This window comes from Eretmochelys imbricata, chromosome 6 (assembly GCF_965152235.1).
Source record: "Eretmochelys imbricata isolate rEreImb1 chromosome 6, rEreImb1.hap1, whole genome shotgun sequence".
NCBI lineage: Eukaryota > Metazoa > Chordata > Testudines > Cheloniidae > Eretmochelys > Eretmochelys imbricata.
This window is the reverse complement of record NC_135577.1, coordinates 105,372,432-105,394,104: the sequence shown is the minus strand read 5'-3', so window position 1 is coordinate 105,394,104 and position 21,673 is coordinate 105,372,432. Positions and strand designations below refer to the sequence as shown.

Below are 21,673 nucleotides of genomic sequence, written 5' to 3'. Positions count from 1 at the left end.
GATTGTGGCATTTTTTTTCTGTTCAGTTTATTATAATATATTTTGACTACCTCTGTGCATCGGAGAAAACATTCTGCTCCCCCTTGTAGAGAGAACCATTTCTATCTTTAACAAGTTTTTTTTAGACCAGATTTAGCAATTTTACTAGATAGAAAACAATGATTTCTTTAATAACATACTAACAGCAACTGAAATGATTTTACTGTTAGACCATATACTGGTTCAATAGAAATCATGCACATTTTAGACAGTGTGAATGTAATTTGATGGTAACTAACAAATTAGGCACAACAGGAACTCATTAAACTTCAGCTCTGATCGCTAAATGTACCAAGTGATTGTCTGTACTTTCTGGAGAAAAGAAAGGAAAAAATAAATTTATCCTGGAGAAAAGGGTCTTTACATGAGAAAGACATGGGTTAATATGATATCTTGGGATATAAAGTTCAAGCAGTTCTCTTTCGCACAAGAGCGCAAAATATCTGATTTTACATACTGTACTCTGTATTTTCCTGAATGTAATGGAGGACCCTTTTATAAAATGAAGTAATAATTGTGTTTGCATTTATTTCACCATAAAACTAATGCATGCTATAAGCCTTTTAAAGTATGGTGAATATTAAGTTTCTTTAAAACTCCATTTTGATCATAAATGAAACACACACTGAAGTTTTTTTGTTTTTAAGGGCTGTAAATCTAATTGGTCTCTAGCAATTACTTTAGCAAATAAAACAGAAAATATGCAAATATCTCCTGAGCACTTAGAACCAATATTTCAGACACTCATTGTCTGTATCCCCAGCCAAGAAAGGATGTGTGATGATTAGATTTTGAAGGACCATGTGCTTTTGCCACAGAGCTAAATCTTAAAATGCGAGAAAACAGACTACCACATGGCATGATCGATTTTTATGAGAGTTCATGTTAAAGTGTTCTCTTTTTATATTACCTTTTAGGTTACCTAGGGTGAAACAAAATTACAGGCTTGGAAACTCTGGAAAAGCTCTGTAGCAGCATTAGAGGTAAAAATGAACACACTGAAGTAATCTTTAGGAATGTCCTTTTTTATTAAAACTGATTAGGATAGAAATTCTTATCAAAGTTCATTTTGTATTTTAACTTTTCAGTAACACTGTTTAGAAAAATGGACTTGGTAGAGCTTTTTTCTTTTCAGTGAATGGTTCAGTCATTCTGGGAATGCTTACACATTGGATGAATAAATTGAGTAACTTCTGTTGCTCCCTTTTCTCTATGGGGATGTATATAGTTGTGTATACACAAAGTAGAATTGCTGCTTAGAGACTATACTTTTGTGTTTCAGATGCAAGTCTGTGGAGCAGCAATTACAATGTTTGTATTTAACTAAATTCTTTGTTAAATCCCGATAGTTGCATTTATACAAATGACAGTTAAATATATATATATATACACTTTTTAAATTGAACTTTGATTTTGTACATTGCACCATCTTACTAGATATTAACTAATCAATAAGATATTGAATGTATTGACATGTTCAGGAGGTAGTAAACTACACTCAGTGCTTTTTCATGCGTTGAGGACGTTTGTTGAGGCTCAAATTAAAATTTGCACAAAACATAATTTGAACTTTCTTGCCTTTTTTGTTTAACTTAGAATTCTTTATTATGTGTGTGAAAAATTTAGCATAATTAAACAGGATACAGAATTACTGCATTTCTCTTCTAATTTTCATTCTTGTTGACTAATGGTAGCCTATTGGTTTCCAGCAATTGCTGAATTTAAAACTACTACAAAAATCGTATTTTAAAATGTCCTGGTAAAATAAATCTTGTAATTTATCTTTTCATTTCTTGCTGAGTCTTTTCCTTTTTTGAACATTCATTTCTTGAAATAGTTTTTAATCATTTTAAAAAAATACAAATTCCGAAATTTTTACATCTGATTCTCTCTATTAAACTAAAATACTGGAGAATGTTGTCACTTTCACGATAGACCTTTAACACACGAGCTTATCTTTCTTGTGTACTGATATAGATATCTCTGGATGGTTTTGAGAAATTACATAAGGGACCTTTACATTATTATTTATGACCCAAATATTATTGTCCTTTCTTTTACAAATTCCTTGTATTTTGGACTGTTTACAGAATTTGAGCTATCCTTTAATTCCACGCTTATGTTGGTTTTTATTTCATTTTAGAGCAGAAGCTTGCAAATGATGCAATTAATGTACAAACTGATATCATGATGTCAAAATGCAGTTCAAAGAACACAAACACAGATCTCAGAAATTAAAACGGTAAGTCTGTGCTTTATAATATGAGAGAAACAGATTACAAACATTTATATGCATCAAATTAGGCATTAACATGTTTTATTGAATTTCATTAAATGGCTAAACCTTTAGAACAATACTGTAAAGGCTTTAGGTTCACAACCTAGGATAATATAAAATTGAATAATCTGTAGTTTAATTTTATACACACACACTTTTTACGAAGTAGTAGCTTTATTTTCTCCATAGGTGCTGACTATGTAAGAGGTAGGTAGCTAACAAATTATAAATACTTACCATTAGATTAGTCAAACTACAGACCTTCAAAATTTTATGAAATGTAATATGATTAAAAATGTTTAACTTATTTTTAAATTTGAATGATTTTTTGGATTTAAACATTTACAGTGTTGTGAACACAAGCATTATTATGCAAGTGAATTAGACCCAGAATGAATATATGCTTATTAAAAAAGGATGGAGGGGTGGAATGTAGCCAGTGTGCTTATCTAAACTGAAAGAAATGCAGGAAGTAAACAGCACAAAATAAATCAGATTGGATTAAAAAGTATTGTTTTAATGATAAGGCAAAAAAAAGGTAAGGATTTGCGCTTGACTCTTAATTTTAGCTCCATATATAACTTCAGGAGAAGAAAACACTGTCCAAGTAAGTCTTCATAGCGGGGAAGAGTTTGTTTTTAAAGCTCTCTAGGAGGTTTCACAATGAAGAGTGATGCAGATTTTTTTTTTTTTTAAATTTTCAGTAGTGTGCTTCTATCTGTGCTACATTTTTAGCTAACCTAGAACTCTGCTCACTTAGCTGGTGGGGTGAATGTATCCTGTTCTGATTCTTGTGACTGCTGGGGGCCAGGGCTGCTCTGACATAAGGTTGAAATGGCCCCAGTGAGCAATCACACCAGGCTGGGACCGCTGGAGCTGGGTGCTTTGGCTACACTGTCTCTGTCAAGGCTAATTCCCCACTCTGGCACTTCGAGTGGGGAAGGTGGGGGCCCGCAAGGATTCTAAAAATTAATACTGGCCGCTCCAAGTGCAGAACCCGTTTGAGAGCTCAGGAAGGTGCACTTGGGAATTTCTTCCTCTGGGGTACCCTCAAGCCCTTTTACCCCTCCCGGGAAGGGATGAGAAAGAAGAGAGGAGGAAAAAAAAGGGAGGGGGGGAAATCAGCTGTTGCCACCAGCTAATTAAACAATGCGCACAAACCTCTTAAGACACACAAATCCAATTCTGTTTTTTAAAAAAAGGTAAATTTTATTGGAAAAAAAAAAGAAAAAGCATCTAGGAACTCAGGCTATTGCTAGATTTTTAAAAGAGCAACTACCAGAATTAAGCACCAAGAATAGCTTTCTTGAGGTCCAGCTTAAAGGTTACAAGCAAAACAAAAGCACTTGGGGTTAGCACAGAGGAATCCACAAGCCATAAAGAAATAAAAGGGATAAACCTAATCGCGTCTTCCGTGACATTTCCTGATCTACTTACGTATCTGGGGCTTTAAAAGAGTAGTTTCTAAGTATGATACGGATGATTTTTTCATACCTGGCCCAAGCTTCTTACAGCATAGTTGCTGCCCTGTCTGCCTCTCCCCGGGAGAACAGCCAGAGAGACAAAAGGGGAGTTTTTTCTAAATTTTAACAATTTCTGGTCTTCCCATTGGTTCTTTTGGCCAGGTGCCCACTCGCTTCCTTTTACCGATGCATAGCAGTGAGACTTTTTAACCCATTACAGGTAGAGCAATTAAAGAACAGCTACTAAGAGGGATTTTATAGCTACTGGCTGGCAGGGTGTCCATAAAAGGGAGCTACTTTCCCTCCCCCTTTCATTTATCACAGCCTCCTACCCTCTGAGCACTCCCAGTAGGTCCTCTGTGTCAAGGAGGCCATAGAAGGGGAATTTATGTAGTGCCAGCTCTGCATGTTCCAGGAGAATCCTTAGCTGTATGTTTAGGGCAGTTTTAGAGCCCCTCTCCTTCGCCCCTTGCCAAGTGGTACAAAAGGGCTAGCGGGGACCAGAATCTGGCTCTATGTATTTTTGTTCTGTTAAAGTGGGAACTTTCCTTCGTAAAACTTACGGACACTGTGTTGTTATTTCTGAGACCTGGTCTGCATTGGAAATGTTTGCTGGCATATCAGTATCAATTAGGAGTGTGCCAATTTGTGCACTGGCAAAAGTATACACAGTAGTCCCAGCATAAAAGCCCTTTTGCTGGTATCACTTATTTTACTCTGAGAATTGGTATAAACTATGCTGGCAAAATCACTTTTTTGCTGGTGTAAACTGCATCTACAGTGGAGGTTTGGCTGGCATAGCTATACCAACAAACTTTTTTTAGTCTAGACCTGACTGTAGTGTCAGTACTTTAATCTCCTTTCTCATTAGAGATACCACAGTTTTAACCTAGGACAGGGGTGGGCAAACTATGGTCCACAGGCCTGTTTCAAGCCAGCCTGCGAGCTCCTGCTAGGGAACTGGATTGGGGCCACAATATGTGGCTCAGCCCCACTTCGGCACTCCAGCTGGGGTGCCGGGACGGGGCCGCACCATGCGGCTCCCGGAAGCTGCGCCGTGGCCCCGCTCTGAAGGTCGGGGGCTGCTCCATGCCTAGGAGCTGGAGAAGGGACATGCCACTGCTTCTGGGAGCCGCTTGAGGTAAGCACTGCTCGGAGCCTGCACCCCTGAGCCTCTCCCCATGCCCCAACCCCCTGCCTCAGCCCTGATCCCCCTCCCCAAACCCCTCGATCCTAGCACAGAGCACCCTCCTGCACCCCAAACCTCAGCCCTAGCCCCACCCCAGAGCCTGCACCCCGAGCCAGAACCTGCACTCTTTCCTGCACCCGTGCCCCAGCTCTGATCCCCCGCTGAACCCTTCAGTCCCAGCCCAGAGTACCCTCCTACACCCCAAACTCCTCATCCCCAGAGCCCACACCCCCAGCCAGAGCCCTTACCCCCTCCCACACCCCAACCCCAATTTTGTGAGCATTCATGGCCCGGCACACAATTTCCTATTCCCCGATGTGGCCCTCAGGCCAAAAAGTTTGCCCACCCCTGACCTAGGATGAGGGACTTCAAAGGTCCTTAATTTGCTGAGACTTAAGTTCTAAATTGTCCACCATTTCAGCAGGTCAGGAAGAATCCGTCAGGAACTCCAGCTGTTGACAATACTACATGGGTTATAGAGGAAGCTCTTCAGAGGCAGGTCAGTCTAACATGAGCCTCGTCATAGTCCTGGTCTTATTAAAATTATTAAATATGCTTTGCTGAGTAACAACAAAAAAAAGCCTTTTATTCTCTCAGTTGAGAAAGCAATATTCTGCTTACATGTTGTATAGAGTGTGTGTATAAAGGTGATCTTTTTGGTTCACATCTTATTATACATGGCCTTAAAAACTCTAGGGTTTTTTGGTTCAAGAAGGGAACTAAAAATGAGGTTAAATAATTGCACCATATTTCCACTGAAAGATACCTCAGGGAAACTTGTTCCTAGAGGGCTTTTGAGTATTTCAGCTACAATACATTCTCTTTGCACTTTTCTTGAGTTTAAAGAAAACAAACCTGAGATCCAATAGTCTCTTAGAAAAATTTGGGAAGACAAAACAAAAACTCAGGCTCTCTTTCTAGAATGCTTCAAGTGAATGCCAACACAGAGAAAAAGAGTTTCATACAATCATATTACAGAGATTATAGAAATGGGAAGGACCCATTAGGTCATCTAATCCACCTCCCAACTTGTTTGACTAGTTCCTAAGTGTGGTTCTTACAGTTACAGATGAAAGAAACTGACTTTACACAGGACTCTGAAGTGCAATCCAGAATTCTGAACTCTTCATTTTGGAAATATCCAAGAAATTAGTTACTGGGGAAAGGGAGAGAGTCCTATTTCAATGAAAGTGAAACTTTTCCCACTCCATCTGGTTATTGTTGAGGTTTTTCTCGAAGGTTAGAGGGTCTTTCATGCAAGACTTCTACTTAAGTGAAAAACTAAGTTTGAACTGCCAAAGTAGGCTGAAATCTTAGTAAGGATAAATAATCACAATACTGTTTTAATTTTCAGTTCTTATGGTCAAATATATCTTTGATAAAGCAAATGGAAGTGAATAAATTTTTAATGCCGTTTTTTAAATTAGCTACAAACGTATATGCTACCTTTGTTAAATATTAGTATTGTGAAAGGTGTATTGTGTGTGTGCCCCAAGTTTGGCAAAGAGGACAATTTCTGCCTCAAAGACTTTATCCACCAGGAGAGCAGCAAATTTCAAAGCAAATAAGTCTTTAAGTGTACAAAAATTGGAATAGAATCTCTCCAAATTTTGCAGGAACGGGCATGGAATGCTTCCAGTGAGTATTTTCCATTTCATGGTTTAATGTTTACTTTCATCTGTTGATGCTCAAGTTCCATTACATTTTCTTCTTTGATACCCAAGAGATGGAACAGGATATTATTTTTGGATCTTTCTGGGTTTTATTTAAAATGACGTATTTGGCTGATATATAGAACTTTTTTTTCTAAAAATAACATGGTGTTTGAGTGCTGTAGCAAGAGATAGCAGTTAAGCAGAGAAACTTTAATGCAATTTTTTATAGTTGATGAGTGACTTTCTTTTAAATTTGCTACCTGTCCTGTGGATTCAGTCCTGGAAACACTTTTCTTCAACATCTGAGAGTGTTATTTAGAGGGGAAACTAGAAGTTTGTTGGTAGAGTTAAAAGCTAGGTACAGAACTTTCGCATCACTAGGATTATGTCAGATAGAAATTCATAGATCAAGGTTAGTGACTGCTGAAAGAACAGATTACTTAACTATTGGATGTGAAAACAATTATTGTCTGTTGATGAAACAGAAATCCTAAAATGTTTCACAGATTCATTACACACACAAGAACTATGTTAAAATCATTAAGTTGCAAAGTCAAGCACTGAAAAGTTAGGAAATGCCATGATTATGTTTGCATATGCCACCTTAATTCAGCCCCTTTGTGCTTACATGGTCACATACTAGTTTTTCCACAGGACTCCTGTCCTCATTTAGTTCACAAGAGAGATGGTGCTTATTTACTGAGCACCTACTCAATATTTTGTTTTCCTCGTTGTTTGTGACCCGATGCCTTATTTACTACATACTATTCAAATCCTGCTCTGAACACAGAATTATTAATTTTCTTTGGGTTTTTCTATGGCACTCAACACTATAGTATCCAGAGGCTTCACAAACATCAACAAATTTATCTTCACAATACTTCTTTGAAGTGAGGGGATGGTATCCCCATTTTACAGATGAGGAGCAGAGGCCCAGAGATTAAACTCAAAAGTTTCCACTAACTTTGGGTGCCTAATTTGAGATGACGGGGACCTGATTTTTTTCCAGAGTACTTGCATTTTGTAACACTTTCACATGTTCAAAGCACAGTTCCCAGTCTTTCTAACTTGACATTTCCTAAATCGAGTGATTTACTTTGCAACTTTAATATGTTCTTAACGTAGTTTGTTTGTAATATGTTTTTATACATACATGTGCACACTGTGTAAAATCTATACAGAAAATAAAACACTCACCCGCTGCTGAAGTGCAGCCACCTCAAGAGTAGAATGTAGTCATTTTTAATGAGACTAGTTACTCAAACTGAAATTACAAAGAAAATATTTACTAGGCAGAGTATTACTGAAGTAGTAATGTGAGCAGGATTCTGGAGTGAATACCTTTTGCTCTTTCAAATCTATTCTGGAATCAGTTCAATGAATGGGCTAGTTAGGACCTTGGTTTTACATTTGACCTGAAAGATTTCAGCTCCAACAGCATGTTTTCTCCCCATGAGACTCTGAAAGGGTATAATATCAATATTGCTGTGAATGGAAGTAGCACCTACTGAATCACTACCGCTCTTTGCCGCATCTGAGTTTTTCTTGGAGGTCTCCCATTTAAACACTCACATAACAGTCACAGCCCAAAGTGGTATGGCTGTTACCTTATCAAGGCTAGTAGGCCTAAAATTGGTCCTGTCAGTTTTGTTTTGACGCAGCATGTTGTGCTGCCTCTGCTCTGCTCTGATGAGCCAGCAGATAACTTATACAATAATTCTGAAGTATTTTTCCCTCCCCAAGTTTGGGTTCAACAGTTTGACAGGTTTCAGAGTAGCAGCTGTGTTAGTCTATATCCGCAAAAAGAAAAGGAGGACTTGTGGCACCTTGGAGACTAACAAATTTATTGGAGCATAAGCTTTCGTCACCTACAGCTCACTTCATCGGAGTTTTCACATTCACTAATTTACAAAGTTAATGTAGAAGATCAAGATTAGCAAATATGTTCATTGCCCACACTGACCTGGCAGGCCAGCTTGTAGCGAAGTGAGACTTACCGGTTTGGCGCCTCCTGCTGGTTGCCCTGGGGATTAGCTTGCTTCCAGCTCAGAGTGCCCACTGCTGGCCAGCGGCTCACCTGCCTCAGACCCTGTGTCCCTCCTGAACCCCGGTGCCCCTTACCCTGCCGTTCTTCCTCAACAGGACCCCCACTCTCTGTGTGTCCCCTTGCAGGGGAACCCTCAACCCTCTAAGCCCACCTTGCGTCAGTGGTTACTGTCAGTCATCATCTAGCCCCTGTTCACTGGGGCGGACTTCAGTGTAATGGCCACTCATCATTGGCAAGGGGGGGTTTGGACTGCTGCCTTTCCCTGCAGCCCAGTACCTCTCTAAGCCTTCCTGTCAGGCTGCAGCCTGGGAGGTCCTCAGCAGGCTGAGCTCCCCAGCTCAGCCTGCCCCTTCCCCAGCACTGCTCTGTCCATGGTACCCTTTGCTTCTTCAGGTAGCTAGGTCCATCTCTCTCCAAAGCTAGAGAGAGACTGACTCACCTACTGGCTTACAGCCCTTTTGTAGGGCCCAGCCTGGCCCTGATTGGCTGCCTCCCAGCCTTTTCTTATTGGCTCTCAGCCCCATCCCTCCCCAAGGGCTGGCTTTTAACCCTTTCTGAGCCAAAGTGGGGTGACTGCCCTGCTACACAACTATTTTGACTTTGTTCAGCTGTTGTCTGCTTCTCTTCTTGGTTAGTTTCAGGATCCAGTTAATTCCTCTCAGTAGATTCTGAACACAAGTACTTAGTTGTTGACTGTTTCCAATTAAAACCTTACATTTTTTTTTCAGATAAACTGATTAATTTTTTTCTTGGTTTCTAGATACTTCTGTACAATTTTGGTTTATTAAAGAATGTGTTGTTTTTCTTGCTTTTGAAATAGAAACTTTGAAGGGTACAAATCTTTCATTCTTCTTCTTCTTCCAGGGCTTGCTCATGTCTATTCCAATGTAGGTGTGTGCACTCAGCATGCACTGTTGCCAGAGATTTTTCCCTCAACGGTGTCCATCGGGCTGACTCTAGTACTCTCTGGAGCTACAGGCTCATGCGCCTGTATAAGGGGTGCTGCTGGCCACACACCCTCTGTTCCATCTTATCACTCATGACAGTTGCTGGAACGACCCCTCTTTCTTTGGCAAGGCTTCTTCCCAGTGGGATGTGGGCTCTAATCCCTAGTTTGTTAATTAAATCTAGTTTTCAATGTTCATAGATTTTGTAGTTAGAGTAAATAATTAGTGTAGCTATATAGTCGCTATCATTGAGGGACTCCCTTCACCCCAGGGGCTGGGCATGCTCCGGGCTTCAAACCTTGCATAAGTGCCAGATTTGTCAGGACTTTAGACCCCACACCAAAAAGGACAGAATGATAAGACTGAAGGCTATCCTAATCTCAGACCAGCCTCAGAGCCAAGTTATTCCAATTCTGCACCAAGCACTTTGGCTTCAGCATGAAGCCCTCCTCCGGCACCATGCTCTTCGTGGCACCGTTCACCATCTCCAGAACTACAAAGAAACGCAAAAAGCAGCACGCCCACAGAGGGTGCTCACCAGTGCAGAAAAAAGAAAAGCATGGGGGAAGGAAGCTCAGTACAACCTGCACCAGGCTACTCCTTCACCCCCGGTCCCATGGTGGCACCGTTGACTCCACTCAGAGCATTGAGTCTGGTGCAGGACCCTCTGCTGACACCCAGAAGCTACTGCGGCACTAGTGGTCTCACTGTCCCAACAACCCTGGAGGCTTTTGCAGTGGCCAGAGATTTACTTTCACTCCTGGTCACCCCGGCTCCAGTGCTGTCTCCGACGATTACTGAGAGCAGGAAAGAGCAGGGAGTGTCAAGCTCCTTCCTGGCACTGGGCCCTGTGGCACCCTTTAGGGGCAAACTGGCCCTGATCCAGTTGTTGCAGCCATCTCCATTCTGCTGCCAGTCCCCATACTCTTGGCACCATATGGAGGCAGAGAGGGGTATTGTTCCACCATGGTCACCAAGGGAGAATTCTTCATCAGAGTCTGAAGGGGAAACCTATGTGCAGCCTAAGAATCACTACCAGTACTCAGCCTATGCGCCACCGGACCTCGGTGTGGGTCCCCTCGCTGTCACCTGTCCCATGGGTCTGTGGCCTGTGCAGTGGCCATACTGGAACCACTGGGGAATTACTCTGGTACTTTGTCCTCCCTCCCATCAATCATACTCTGTGGTTTCATAGAGGTGGGCTACTGCACCTTCCTGCTTGGCACCAGACCTAGACTCCGGTGCAGATATCCAGGAGTTGGCTTCTGTGGGCATTGTTGAGGCTGAGGAAGAGGAAGGAGTCCCTCCTCCGGTGCAAGCTGCCTCCTTGTCCTCCCAGACGAGGCTGCATAGGGGCCCAGTAGCTCGCTTCCACAGGACATCTTCAAGGCCTATCAGGATCTTCTGGGGGCGGAAACTGAGGAGCTTAAGGAAAAATCCCACAGCCTTATTGACATTCTGGCTGCAGTAGCTCCCTCCAAAGTGGCCTTCCCCATTAATGAGGCTGTAATGGGTGCGGTCAAGGCCCTGTGGAAAACTCCTTCTCTGCCCTTCACCTCAGGGAGGGCAGAGGAGAAATACTACGTGCCAGCAAGTGGGTTTGAGTACCTGTACTCGCACACACCTCCCACCCCCAGGTTCCCTGATTGTGTCGGCAGCCAACAAAAGGGACAGGCAGGCCCATTTGAGCGCTACCCCCAGACAAAAAGACTCCCAAAAACTGGGAGAGACGTTTATTCAATGGGTAGCCTTCAACTGCATATCTCTAACCAGCAAGGTTTGTTAGGGAGTGTAGCGGGGTGGCTGCCCCACTCCTTTACTAGATGGGGCTTCAGCAGGCCAGGGAGGCGGTGCACGTGGGCAGCCAATCAGAGAAGGCCTGCTAGTGAGCCAGTCAGAGACTGAGTTAGAGACAGCCAATCAGAGCCAGACTCAGCCGTATATAAAGGCTGCCCCAGGAAGGGAGTGGGCAGTCTCTCCTTGGGGTTTAAGGGAGGAGGACTGACTCCTGAGCTGGAAGGTAGCACCCTGGATAGAGCAGTGCTGGGGAAGGCCAGAAGGAGTTGGGGAGCACCGGCTAGGGAAAACCCCAGGCTGCTGGCGTAGGCCCGGTAGGTGCGTAGGGCCGAAGGGGAAGTGGCCCAGGGACAATAGCAGGGCAATGGAAGAGAAGGAGGGCAGAGAGGCTGCCGCTAGAGGGTCCCTGGATCGGGACCCAGAGTAGCAGGTGGGCCTGGGTCCCCCTCTTCCCCTTGCGCTACACCTGGCTGAAGAGGAGCGTGGCCTGATCCAGGCTGCGGCTGGTCCCTGCGATAAGGGGCTAGACTTAGAGGCTGCAGCCGGCCACTACAACAGGTGTAGCTCGTGGACTGCTGATAACACCAAACCCCCGGAAGGGGGTGAGACCGGAGCAGTGGAATGCTGCCTAGTGGGGAGCAACGAGGGTCCCCAAGCAGCAGAGCAGACGAAGGGCAAGGCACCACGTGAAAAAGGTGCTCCATGACTGGACAGAGCTAATTCCCAGAGCAACCAGTGGGAGGCGCCAGCGGTGGTGATTCCTAACCCCGTCACAGGGAGATACAGTTGCAATCTTTGGGACTCCCTGGCCGAGTTTAAAGGCTCTCTGCCTCAAGATTCAAGGCAGGAATTCTCTACCCTCTTGAAGGAGGGTAAGAACATGGCCAGGACCTCTCTCCGGGCAGCTCTGGACATAGCTGACACAATAGTCAAGACAAAGGCCTCAGCTGTCACCATGAGGCGTTGCTCTTGGCTCTGGTCCTTGGGACTTCCTCATGAGGCCCAGCAGTCTATCCAGGACCTCTCTTTTGAAGGCTCCTCGCTGTTCTCGGAGCAGACAACTCAAGAGTTGGACTCAAGGGCCACCCTCCAGTACTTGGGCCTCTAAGCTCCAGCTGCTTCCAGGAAGCACTTCAGGCCCCAACAGCCACCTCATTTTTTTGGTGCCATCTCTGAGACAGGAGCCCTATAAAAGGAAAGGGAGCGTTTACAAGAGGCATCAGCCTCTCCTGTCCACCTCAACCTCCCAGCCAGGGTCTCATAGGTACTCCAATGGGCCCAAGCAGGCCTTTAGAAGGTGTGCCTGAGCGCGTTATACCAGCTCACTCGTCAGATCCTGCTTCCCCTTTATTTTTGGACCGTTTGTCGCACTTCAGCCCGGTGTGGTCCTGCGTAATGTCAGACTGCTGGGTGCTAAGTACAGAGACAATTGGCTTTATCTTTCAGTTTTCATCCACTGCTCCCTCCCACCCATGTCCTTCTTCGGGGACCCTGCTCATGATCAGCCCTTACCTAGGAGGTGCAGCCCATCCTCTGAATGGGGGGCCATTATGGAAGTTCCTAAAGACTTGAGAGGGGAGGGGTGTTACTCCCAATATTTCCTAAACCCAAAGGCCAGGGGGGCCTCCAGACCATTCTGGACCTGCATCACCACAACAGATATCTCAAGAAATTGAGATTCCTCTTGATCTCCCTGATCTCCATCATTCCCTCCCTGTATCTAGGGGATTGGTATGCCACCCTGGACTTAAAGGATGCATACTTTCACATTTTTATCTTCTGTGGCCACAGAAGATTTCTCAGATTCATTGTGAACCAGTGCCACTACCAATTCATCACTCTTCCTTTCGGCCTGTCTGTAGTTTCTCAGGTTTTCACAAAGTGTATGGCAATAGTAGAGGCCTTTCTCAGATGGTGAGGTGTCCAGGTCTACTGTACCTTGATGACTGGTTGATCAAGGGTCAGTCAGAGGCTTATGTGCGAACAGCATCAGCATGGTCCAAGCTACCTTCTGAGTGCTGGACCTGTTGATAAACGTCCACTCTTGCTCCAGTTCAGAGACTAGAATTTATTGGGGGCAGTGCTTGACTTGACCCAAGCCAGTGCCTTCCTTCCCGAGGCCCGATTCCAAACTGTCAGACCTGATATCCAAGGTCATGGTCCACACAGTTATGACATCCCAAGTTTGCCCCAAGCTACTGGGGCATATGGCTCCATGCACTTATGTGGTTTGTCATGCAAGACCTAGGCCCCTACAGACATGGTTAGTGTCAATTTACTCCCCCAACAGACACCACTTAGATTCAGTGCTCACTGTTCCACCCCTCGTCCTCACCTCCCTGGACTGGTGGAAAGACCCAAGGTCAGTGATGATGGGAGTACCCTTTGTTACCCCTTCAGCCATCAGTGTCCCTAGTGTCGGACACATCAGACCTAGGTTGGGGAGCCCACTTCCACCTCCTCAGGACTTGGGGCCTATGGTCCCAGGAAGAACTGTCCCTGCACATAAACTTCGGGGGGAACTCAGGGCTGTATGCTTAGCCTATAAAGTGTTCTTCCCCCAGATCTCAGGCAAGGTGGTGCAAGTTCTGACAGACAATACCATGGCCATGTTCTGTATCAGCAAACAGGGAGGTGCTTGATTCTTTGCCCCGTCAGGAGGCCATTCATCTGTGGGACTTCTGAGTGTGGCACTTCATCCACATCGTGGCGTCACACTTTCCAGGATCCCAGAATGCACTGGTGGATCAGCTCAGCAGATCCTTTTTCTCTGACCACAAGTGGTCCCTTCACTCGGAGATTGCCAGGTTCTTCTTCCAAAGGTGGGGTTCTCCCCAGGTATACGGGTTCACGACCAAGCAAAACAAGAAGTGCCATCAGTTTTGCTCACTGCGCAGGCACAGTCCAGACTCCCTCTCCGACACCTTTGTGTTCCCATGGATAGGGCTCCTGCTGTACGCTTTTCCCCCTGTCCTTCTGGTTCCCAGGGTCCTCCTGAAAATCAAGCGGGACAAGGTGATGGTTATTCTTATAGCCCTGGCATGGCCACGTCACGTCTGGATTGGCACATTGCTGGATCTATCAATAGCATCTGCTCTTCCACTTCTGCTCTGTCCGGACCTCATCTCAGAAGACCACCGCTGGTTGCTCCTCCCCAACCTTGCCTCCCTTCACCTAATTGCATGAATGTTACATGACTGAACCTGGAGGAGCAGGCCTGTTCAGAGCAAGTTTGAAAGGTCTTAATAGGTAGTAGGAAGCCTTCCACTTGGGCTACCTACCTGCCAAATGGAAGCACTTCTCCCTATGGGCATCTCTGTGAGATCTCTCTCAGGTTTGTTCTTCCCTCCAGGCTATCTTGGACTACTTGCTCTATCTAAAACAGCAAGATCTGGCCCGAGTGTATCTCAAAGTGCACTTAGCCGCAATCTTGGCCTTCCACCAGCCGGTGAACGGCAGGTCAGTGTTCTCTAATTAGATGATGGTTCAGTTTCTCAAGGGATTGGAGAGACACTACTCCCAGGTCTGTGAACCAATCCCTCCATGGAATTTAAACCTGGTTCTGTTGGGGCTCATGGGCCCTCCTTTCAACCCTTTAGCATCGTGCCCGCTACTACTTCTCTCTTGGAAGGTCGCCTTTCTGGTGGTGATCACCTCATCCAGAAGGGTCTCTGAAATCAGGGCCTCTGAAATCTCTGAAATTATGTCAGAAGCACCATACACAGTGTTCTTCAAGGACAACTTCCAACTGCACCTCCACCCGTCTTTCCTGCCAAAGGTGGTCTCACAGTTCCATAGCTACCAGGCTATCTTCCTGCCAGTCTTCTTCCCGAAGCCTCACAAGAACTCTGAGGAGCAGCAGCGTCATTCATTAGATGTTAGACGTGCCCTCGCCTTCTATATTGAGTGTATTAAATCCTTTTTCAAATCCACACAACTCTTTGTAGCAATAGCAGAAAAGATGAAAGGCCTTCCAGTATCAGCCCAGAGGATCTCCTCCTGGATATCTGCCTGTATTCGGGCTTGTTATGAGCAGGCGAATGTCACATGTCTAGCCTGTCCTAACCACTTACTCCACGAGAGATCAGGCCTCTTCATCTGTGTTCCTTGCACAAGTCCCAATCCAAGACATCTGCAGGGCAGCAACTTAATCAGTGCATACTTTTGCATCCCATTATGCCATCACTCGACAGGCTTGAGATGACGCCAAGTTTGGAAGACCAGTGTTACAGTCAGCATGTCCATGAACTCCGAGCCCACCTACTGAGGGTACTGGTTGTGAGTCCCCTAATGTGGAAGCAAGCACTCGAAGAAAAAATGGTTACTAACCTTCCATAGCTGCTGCTCTTCGAGATGTGTTGCTCATGTCCATTCCACAACCCACCTCCTACTCCTCTGTTGCAGTTGACTGAGAAGAAGGAACGGAGAGGGTGTGTGGCAGGCAGCACCCCATGTACCAGCACATGAGTACGCGGCTCCAGAGGGCACTAGAGCCAGCCTGACGGATACCACCGAGGGAAAAAATCTCCAGCAACGGTGCACACCCCTAACATGGAATGTGAGCAACACATCTTGAAGAACAACAGTTACGGAAGGTTTGTAACCATTTTTTCCGGCTTACAGCCATACCCATTTTAGACTGTGATCTTGTCAAATCTCAAAGCTAAGCAAACATGTCCCTGCCCTTTACTCGGATGTGAGATATATTAGGAAAAGCCTGCTGCTGTGGAAGGTAATGGTGGTGGTTCAGAAGGAGGCCTTTTTTCCTCAAGTCAATACTGGTACTTAACCCGAATTCCCATGACATTATGCTGTTTCAGATGCTGTTTACCTGATGAGACAATGTATGTCATTGTATGGTAATACTCATGCCATTTGTGCTCATTAAAGGTCCCATGATACTATTTGTTTCACTGTAGGGTGGTGGTTGCTTCAGTAGTATGACCAAAAAAAATCCAACTATGGTAGTTACTTTCTATCTTCTTAGGTTTTTCCTGAGTTTAAATTGGACACACAATTCTTCATTTGCCTCCAAAAAGACTACTGCTCTGGCAGAGAGAGAGTGCTGTACTTTAACCCTAGAAATGGCAACTTTTCCTGATGATAGGCAAAAATTAAAATTATGGTTTTAGAACAAATGTGATGCTCACAGTCTTTTACAAACACAGCCAAAACTGCTTATGAATATGAACTTTATCCATAAATGATGTCTCATCAGATATATGACATCTGATATAGCATAATGTCATGGGAGTTTAATGTCTGACTTAAATGGAATTGCAGGAAGTCAGTCACTGTTCTCATGGAGGGGTATGAAAGAAGGAAGACATGCTCTATTTCTGGCTTTATGTCAAAAATTGAAAATTTTTTAAAGTATTTTGGTCACTGGAACATGTTCCTGGAAAAAGAAATAAACGTTCATGCGAGTTTTCTGAAATTAGTTTCGATGTGTCTCACCAAATTTTATACTTGTATGAGCAAAACCCATAGCGTCCCCAGCTACAAAATTCACAGTATTCTCAACTTCTCCTTTGTTTTGAACTGCACTTTCTTCTTTGGAATTCTGTAGCTGTTCTCTTCCAAACTTGACAATTTCTACTTAGTCGAGCATTGGCCTGCTAAACCCAGGGTTGTGAGTTCAATCCTTGAGGGGGCCATTTAGGGATCTGGGCCAAAAATTGGGGATTGGACTAGATGACCTCCTGAGGTCCCTTCCAACCCTGATATTCTACAAAATGAACCTGATCCAGTTGAAACTAAAATATTGGATCCGGTCTGCCAAATGTCAGCAATATTGTCATACAGTTCCTTGGCTAATGAAGTGTATGTGTCTTCTTCATCAAAATACATTTTGGCCTAGGGAAAAATGCATTGGGCTAGGAGTCCGAGTCCTCCCTCTTTCGCTGACTGGTATTAATTATGAGTGATTCATAGCACTACTTATTGAGAAAGGTCTTGGGTGTCATACCCCTGAAGTGAAGACCCTGAGACACTGCTGAGAGTAGAACCTCTTTGACAGAGCCAAATCTCATCAAGTAAACCAGACTGCCTCTCAGAATAATTAGGCCAAAGCTTCATGCTTGCCTGTGCTGTCTGTGAAATGGGGCTACTCCACAAAGCACTGTGAGGCGCACAAATGAATGATCCTGTTGAGCTATGTTATCACATACCATTTTCTACAAGGTGGTGAAACAGAATTGCTATGGTTTTTTAATCATTTGCTATACATTTTTGAGGTCCTTGATACACACTTTTAAAATTTAAATTAAATTATTAAAATTTTAATCTATTACACCATTACAAAATTAAAATATTGATTTGACCTCTACATGTGTCTGGCTTAAAAATTAATACATTTTTTGCTGTCAAAAACATTGTACCCAATGAGTTTCTAGTTTCCCTAATCTGACTGATACTCTGCATTGTTTTTTCTTCTGGGGAATATTCAGAGGGAAACCTGTGTCACATTATTTCCTTATCAGAATTTTTCCAGCGAAAGAGAGACACTTATCTCTGTTCTTTTCAGAATTTTAGAGAGACCAAGTGGGTGAGGCAATATCTTTTATTGGACCAACTTTTCAGAATTTTATCATCTTACTCTGTTTCACTTAAAGTGGAACTAGCACAAATCTGTTACTTCTCATCTCTTGTAATTGAATATATTTCTGGATCTTGTCAATAGAGACTGTATTAACAGAATTAAGGCAAATTCAAGAGTGTGAATCTGACGTTACTCTGGGTTGCCCCTTTAAAAATGTGGATTCTCTGAGTTTGTGACATTGGTTAATAATATGCTGTCCTCAGTATAAATATGAAATTGAAAAATGTCTGTTTATTTAGAGCTCTTAATTTACCTCTTTCTTATTGTTGTTCCATAGATATGAGTAAACAAAAGGCTAGAACTTCCAAGAAATAAAATTCCAGAAAAGGTGTTTCCAGATAAACTCATACCGAAAGCCTGTCTTTTGCTTTGTGCTTTTAATAATGCATGATTTTAATGCCTTATTTTTTCATAGTAAGCTGTGCTGGAACAAAAATGCAATGAAAGAAACACTGGATGAATGAATGAATGAAAAGCCCTGCTTTGCAATCCCTCAGCATGGCAGGACTGCAGCTTATGACCCCTGCTTCCTCACCAATGGGTCCTTTTTTTGGACTGCCATGGCAACAAGAAGCAATTCATGATAACATTTACACGCCAAGAAAATATCAGGTACTAATGACAATATTATTTTTCATTGTATATGAAAAATATTTCATTTTCATTCTATCTGTTATTCGAGATTACCTTCATGAGACTGGTTTTCTTGTTTTATGTGCATTTGTGTTAAGAGCTTTCCACTGCAGTGGGACCACTGGATCAAGATGGTAAAGGAGCACTCAAGGACGATAAGGCCATTGCGGAGAAACTAAATGAATTCTTTGCATCGGTCTTCATGGCTGAGAATGTGAGGGAAATTCCCAGACCTGAGCTATTCTTTTTAGGTGACTTATCTGAGGAACTGTCCCAGATTGAGGTGTCATTAGAGGAGGTTTTGAAACAAATTGATAAATTAAATAGTAATAAGTCACCAGGACCAGATGATATTCACCCAAGAGTTCTGAAAGAACTCAAATGTGAAATTGCAGAACTACTAGCTGTGGTTTGTAACCTATCATTAAAATCAATTTCTGTACCAAATGACTGGAGGATAGCTAATGTGGCGCCAATTTTTAAAAAGGGCTCCAGAGGTGATCCTGGCAATTAGAGGCCGGTAAGACTGACTTCAGAACCGGGCAAACTGGTTGAAACTATAGGAAAGAACAGAATTGTCAGACACACAGATGAACATGATTTTCTGGGGAAGAGTCAACGTGGTTTTTGTAAAAGAAAATCATGCCTCACCAGTCTGCTAGAATTCTTTGAGGGGGTTAACAAGCATGTGGACAAGGGGGATCCAATGGATATAGTGTATTTAGATTTTCAGAAAGCCTTTGACAAGGTCCCTCACCAAGGGCTCTTAAGCAAAGTAAGCTGTCATGGGATAAGAGGGAAGGTCCTCTCATGGACTGGTAACTGGTTAAAAGATCGGAAACAAAGGGTAGGAATAACTGGTCAGTTTTCGGAATGGAGAGAAGTAAATAGTGGTGTCCCCCAAGGGTCTGTACCGGGACCAGTCCTATTCAACATATACATAAATGATCTGGAAAAAGGGGTAAACAGTGAGGTGGAAAAATTTGCAGATGATACAAAACTACGCAAGATATTAAGTCCCAAGCAGACTGCGAAGAGCTATAAAGGAATCACACAAAACTGGGTGACTAGGCAACAAAATGGCAGATGAAATTCAATGTTGATAAATGCAAAGTAATGGACATTGGAAAACATAATCCCAACTATACATATAAAATGATGGGGTCTAAATTAACTGTTACCACTCAAGAGAGAGATCTTGGAGTCATTGTGGATAGTTCTCTGAAAACATCCACTCAATGTGCAGTGGCAGTCAAAAAAACTAACAATGTTGGGAATCCTTAAGAAAGAGAGAGATAATAAGGCAGAAAATATCATATTGCCTCTGTATAAATCCATGGTACACCCACATCTTGAAAACTATATAGGGAGGTGGTTGCCCCATCTCAAAAAAGATATATTGGAAAAGGTTCAGAAAAGGGCAACAAAAATGATTAGGGGTATGGAATGGCTTCCATATGAGGAGAGATTAATAAAACTGGGACTTTTGAGCTTTGAAAAGAGACAACTAAGGGAGGCTATGATAGAGGTCTATAAAATCATGATTGGTGTGGAGAAAGGAAAGAAGGAAGTGTTATTTACTCCTCTTAACACAAGAACTAGGGATCACCAAATGCAATTAATAGGCAGCAGGTTTAAAACAAAAGGAAGTATTTCTTCACACAATGCACAGTTAATCCGTGGAACTCTTTGCCAGAGGATGTTGTGAAGACCAAGACTATAACGGGGTTCAAAAAAGAACTAGATAAATTCACGAAGGATAGGCCATCAACGGCTATTAGCCAGAATGGGCTGGGATAGTGTCCCTAGCCTCTGTTTGCCAGAAGCTGGGAATGGGTGACTGGGGTGGATTGCTTGATGATTACCTGCTCTGTTCATTCCCTCTGGGGCACCTGCCGTTGGTCACTGTTGGCAGACAGGATACTGGGTTAGATAGACCTTTGGTCTGACCCAGTAAGGCCATTCTTATGTTCTTATTGCAGTACTCACTCTACTTCTTAACAGTTGCAGCAATGATAATGGTACCATACCTCTAGTCAACTGGAAATTCAAGACATTATTTTTCTGTACCAGCCACTGTTTAGTTTGCAAATCGGCCAGAAAGCATGGCTCAGGAGTATTGTCATGCTAATTTCTTTAATTATTTGAAAGCCTTATGTGTGAGGAGTGATCTGAAACAGCTGCTTTGATGACCTAAAATATTGGTCATCCAGCTGTCAGAATAAAAATTGCTTTAAGGTGATATAAATTTTTCATCTAACGCTGTGCTAGGGTGAATCATACAAGTATTTCAACATGTAGAAGCCATGTGTAACCCATGTTAACATGGTATGGCTCCTTGTCCTTCTCTAATGGCTACGCCTCATAGACCTGGTCTATACTGGCGGGGGGGAGGGAAGCGGGATCGATCTAAGATACACCATTTCAGCTACGAGAATAGCGCAGATGAAATCGACTTATCTTAGATCGACTTAGAATCACTTAGTTCGCATCCTCGTGGTGTGGGATCGACGGCTGCCGCTCCACCAGGGCAAGAGGTGGAAGAGGAGTCGACGGGGGAGTTCCGGAGTCGACAGCAGAGCGATCGGGGATCGATTTATCGTGTCTTGTCTACACTAGACGCGATAAATCAAGCCCCGATAGATGGATCACTACCTGTCGATCCGGCGGGTAGTGTAGACGTGGCCATAGAGATTAGAGACTGCTGCTGCCTTTGATCTAATGGATCTGGTCCTTTTGCTCAGCTGGTGAGACTCATATTTTTAGATCCAGAAGTCATCTGCAGGAATTAAACCAAGGACACCGAACTAGGGACATCATTAAATGTAGTAAAGATTTATTTAATCAGATATTTACAGCACTAGCAAAGTGAGGTACTGTATAAACCAGGTTGTATTTTAAAAGCTAGAGCTGATAACTTGTTTCCATGTTTTGAGTGAAACCTGACAATGTACTTTGTGGTAAATAAATTTCTTGTCCTATAAAGTCAGTGGTGGTTATTGGGGACTAAGTTAGCTTTAAAAA

The 21,673-nt window shown here is 43.4% G+C and overlaps 1 protein-coding gene across 10 annotated transcripts in view; it reads left to right on the top strand.

The window, feature by feature from the left end:
• The window catches only part of DICER1 (dicer 1, ribonuclease III), a 103,057-nt gene that overhangs the window by 21,365 nt on the left and 60,019 nt on the right, over nucleotides 1-21,673 (top strand). For 4 of the 10 annotated variants that reach the window (XR_013346424.1, XM_077819316.1, XM_077819325.1 and 1 more), the window contains exons 2-5: nucleotides 957-1,022; nucleotides 2,183-2,281; nucleotides 5,394-5,468; nucleotides 18,432-18,628. Coding sequence is in view for 9 of the 10 variants with exons in the window: in XM_077819316.1 (XP_077675442.1) it covers nucleotides 18,485-18,628 (144 nt within the window). In the remaining variant the exon portion in view is untranslated. Of the gene's footprint in view, nucleotides 1-956; nucleotides 1,023-2,182; nucleotides 2,282-5,390; nucleotides 5,469-18,431; nucleotides 18,629-21,673 lie in introns of all 10 variants that reach the window. The other 6 variants (XM_077819319.1, XM_077819318.1, XM_077819317.1 and 3 more) reach the window with 6 other exon arrangements.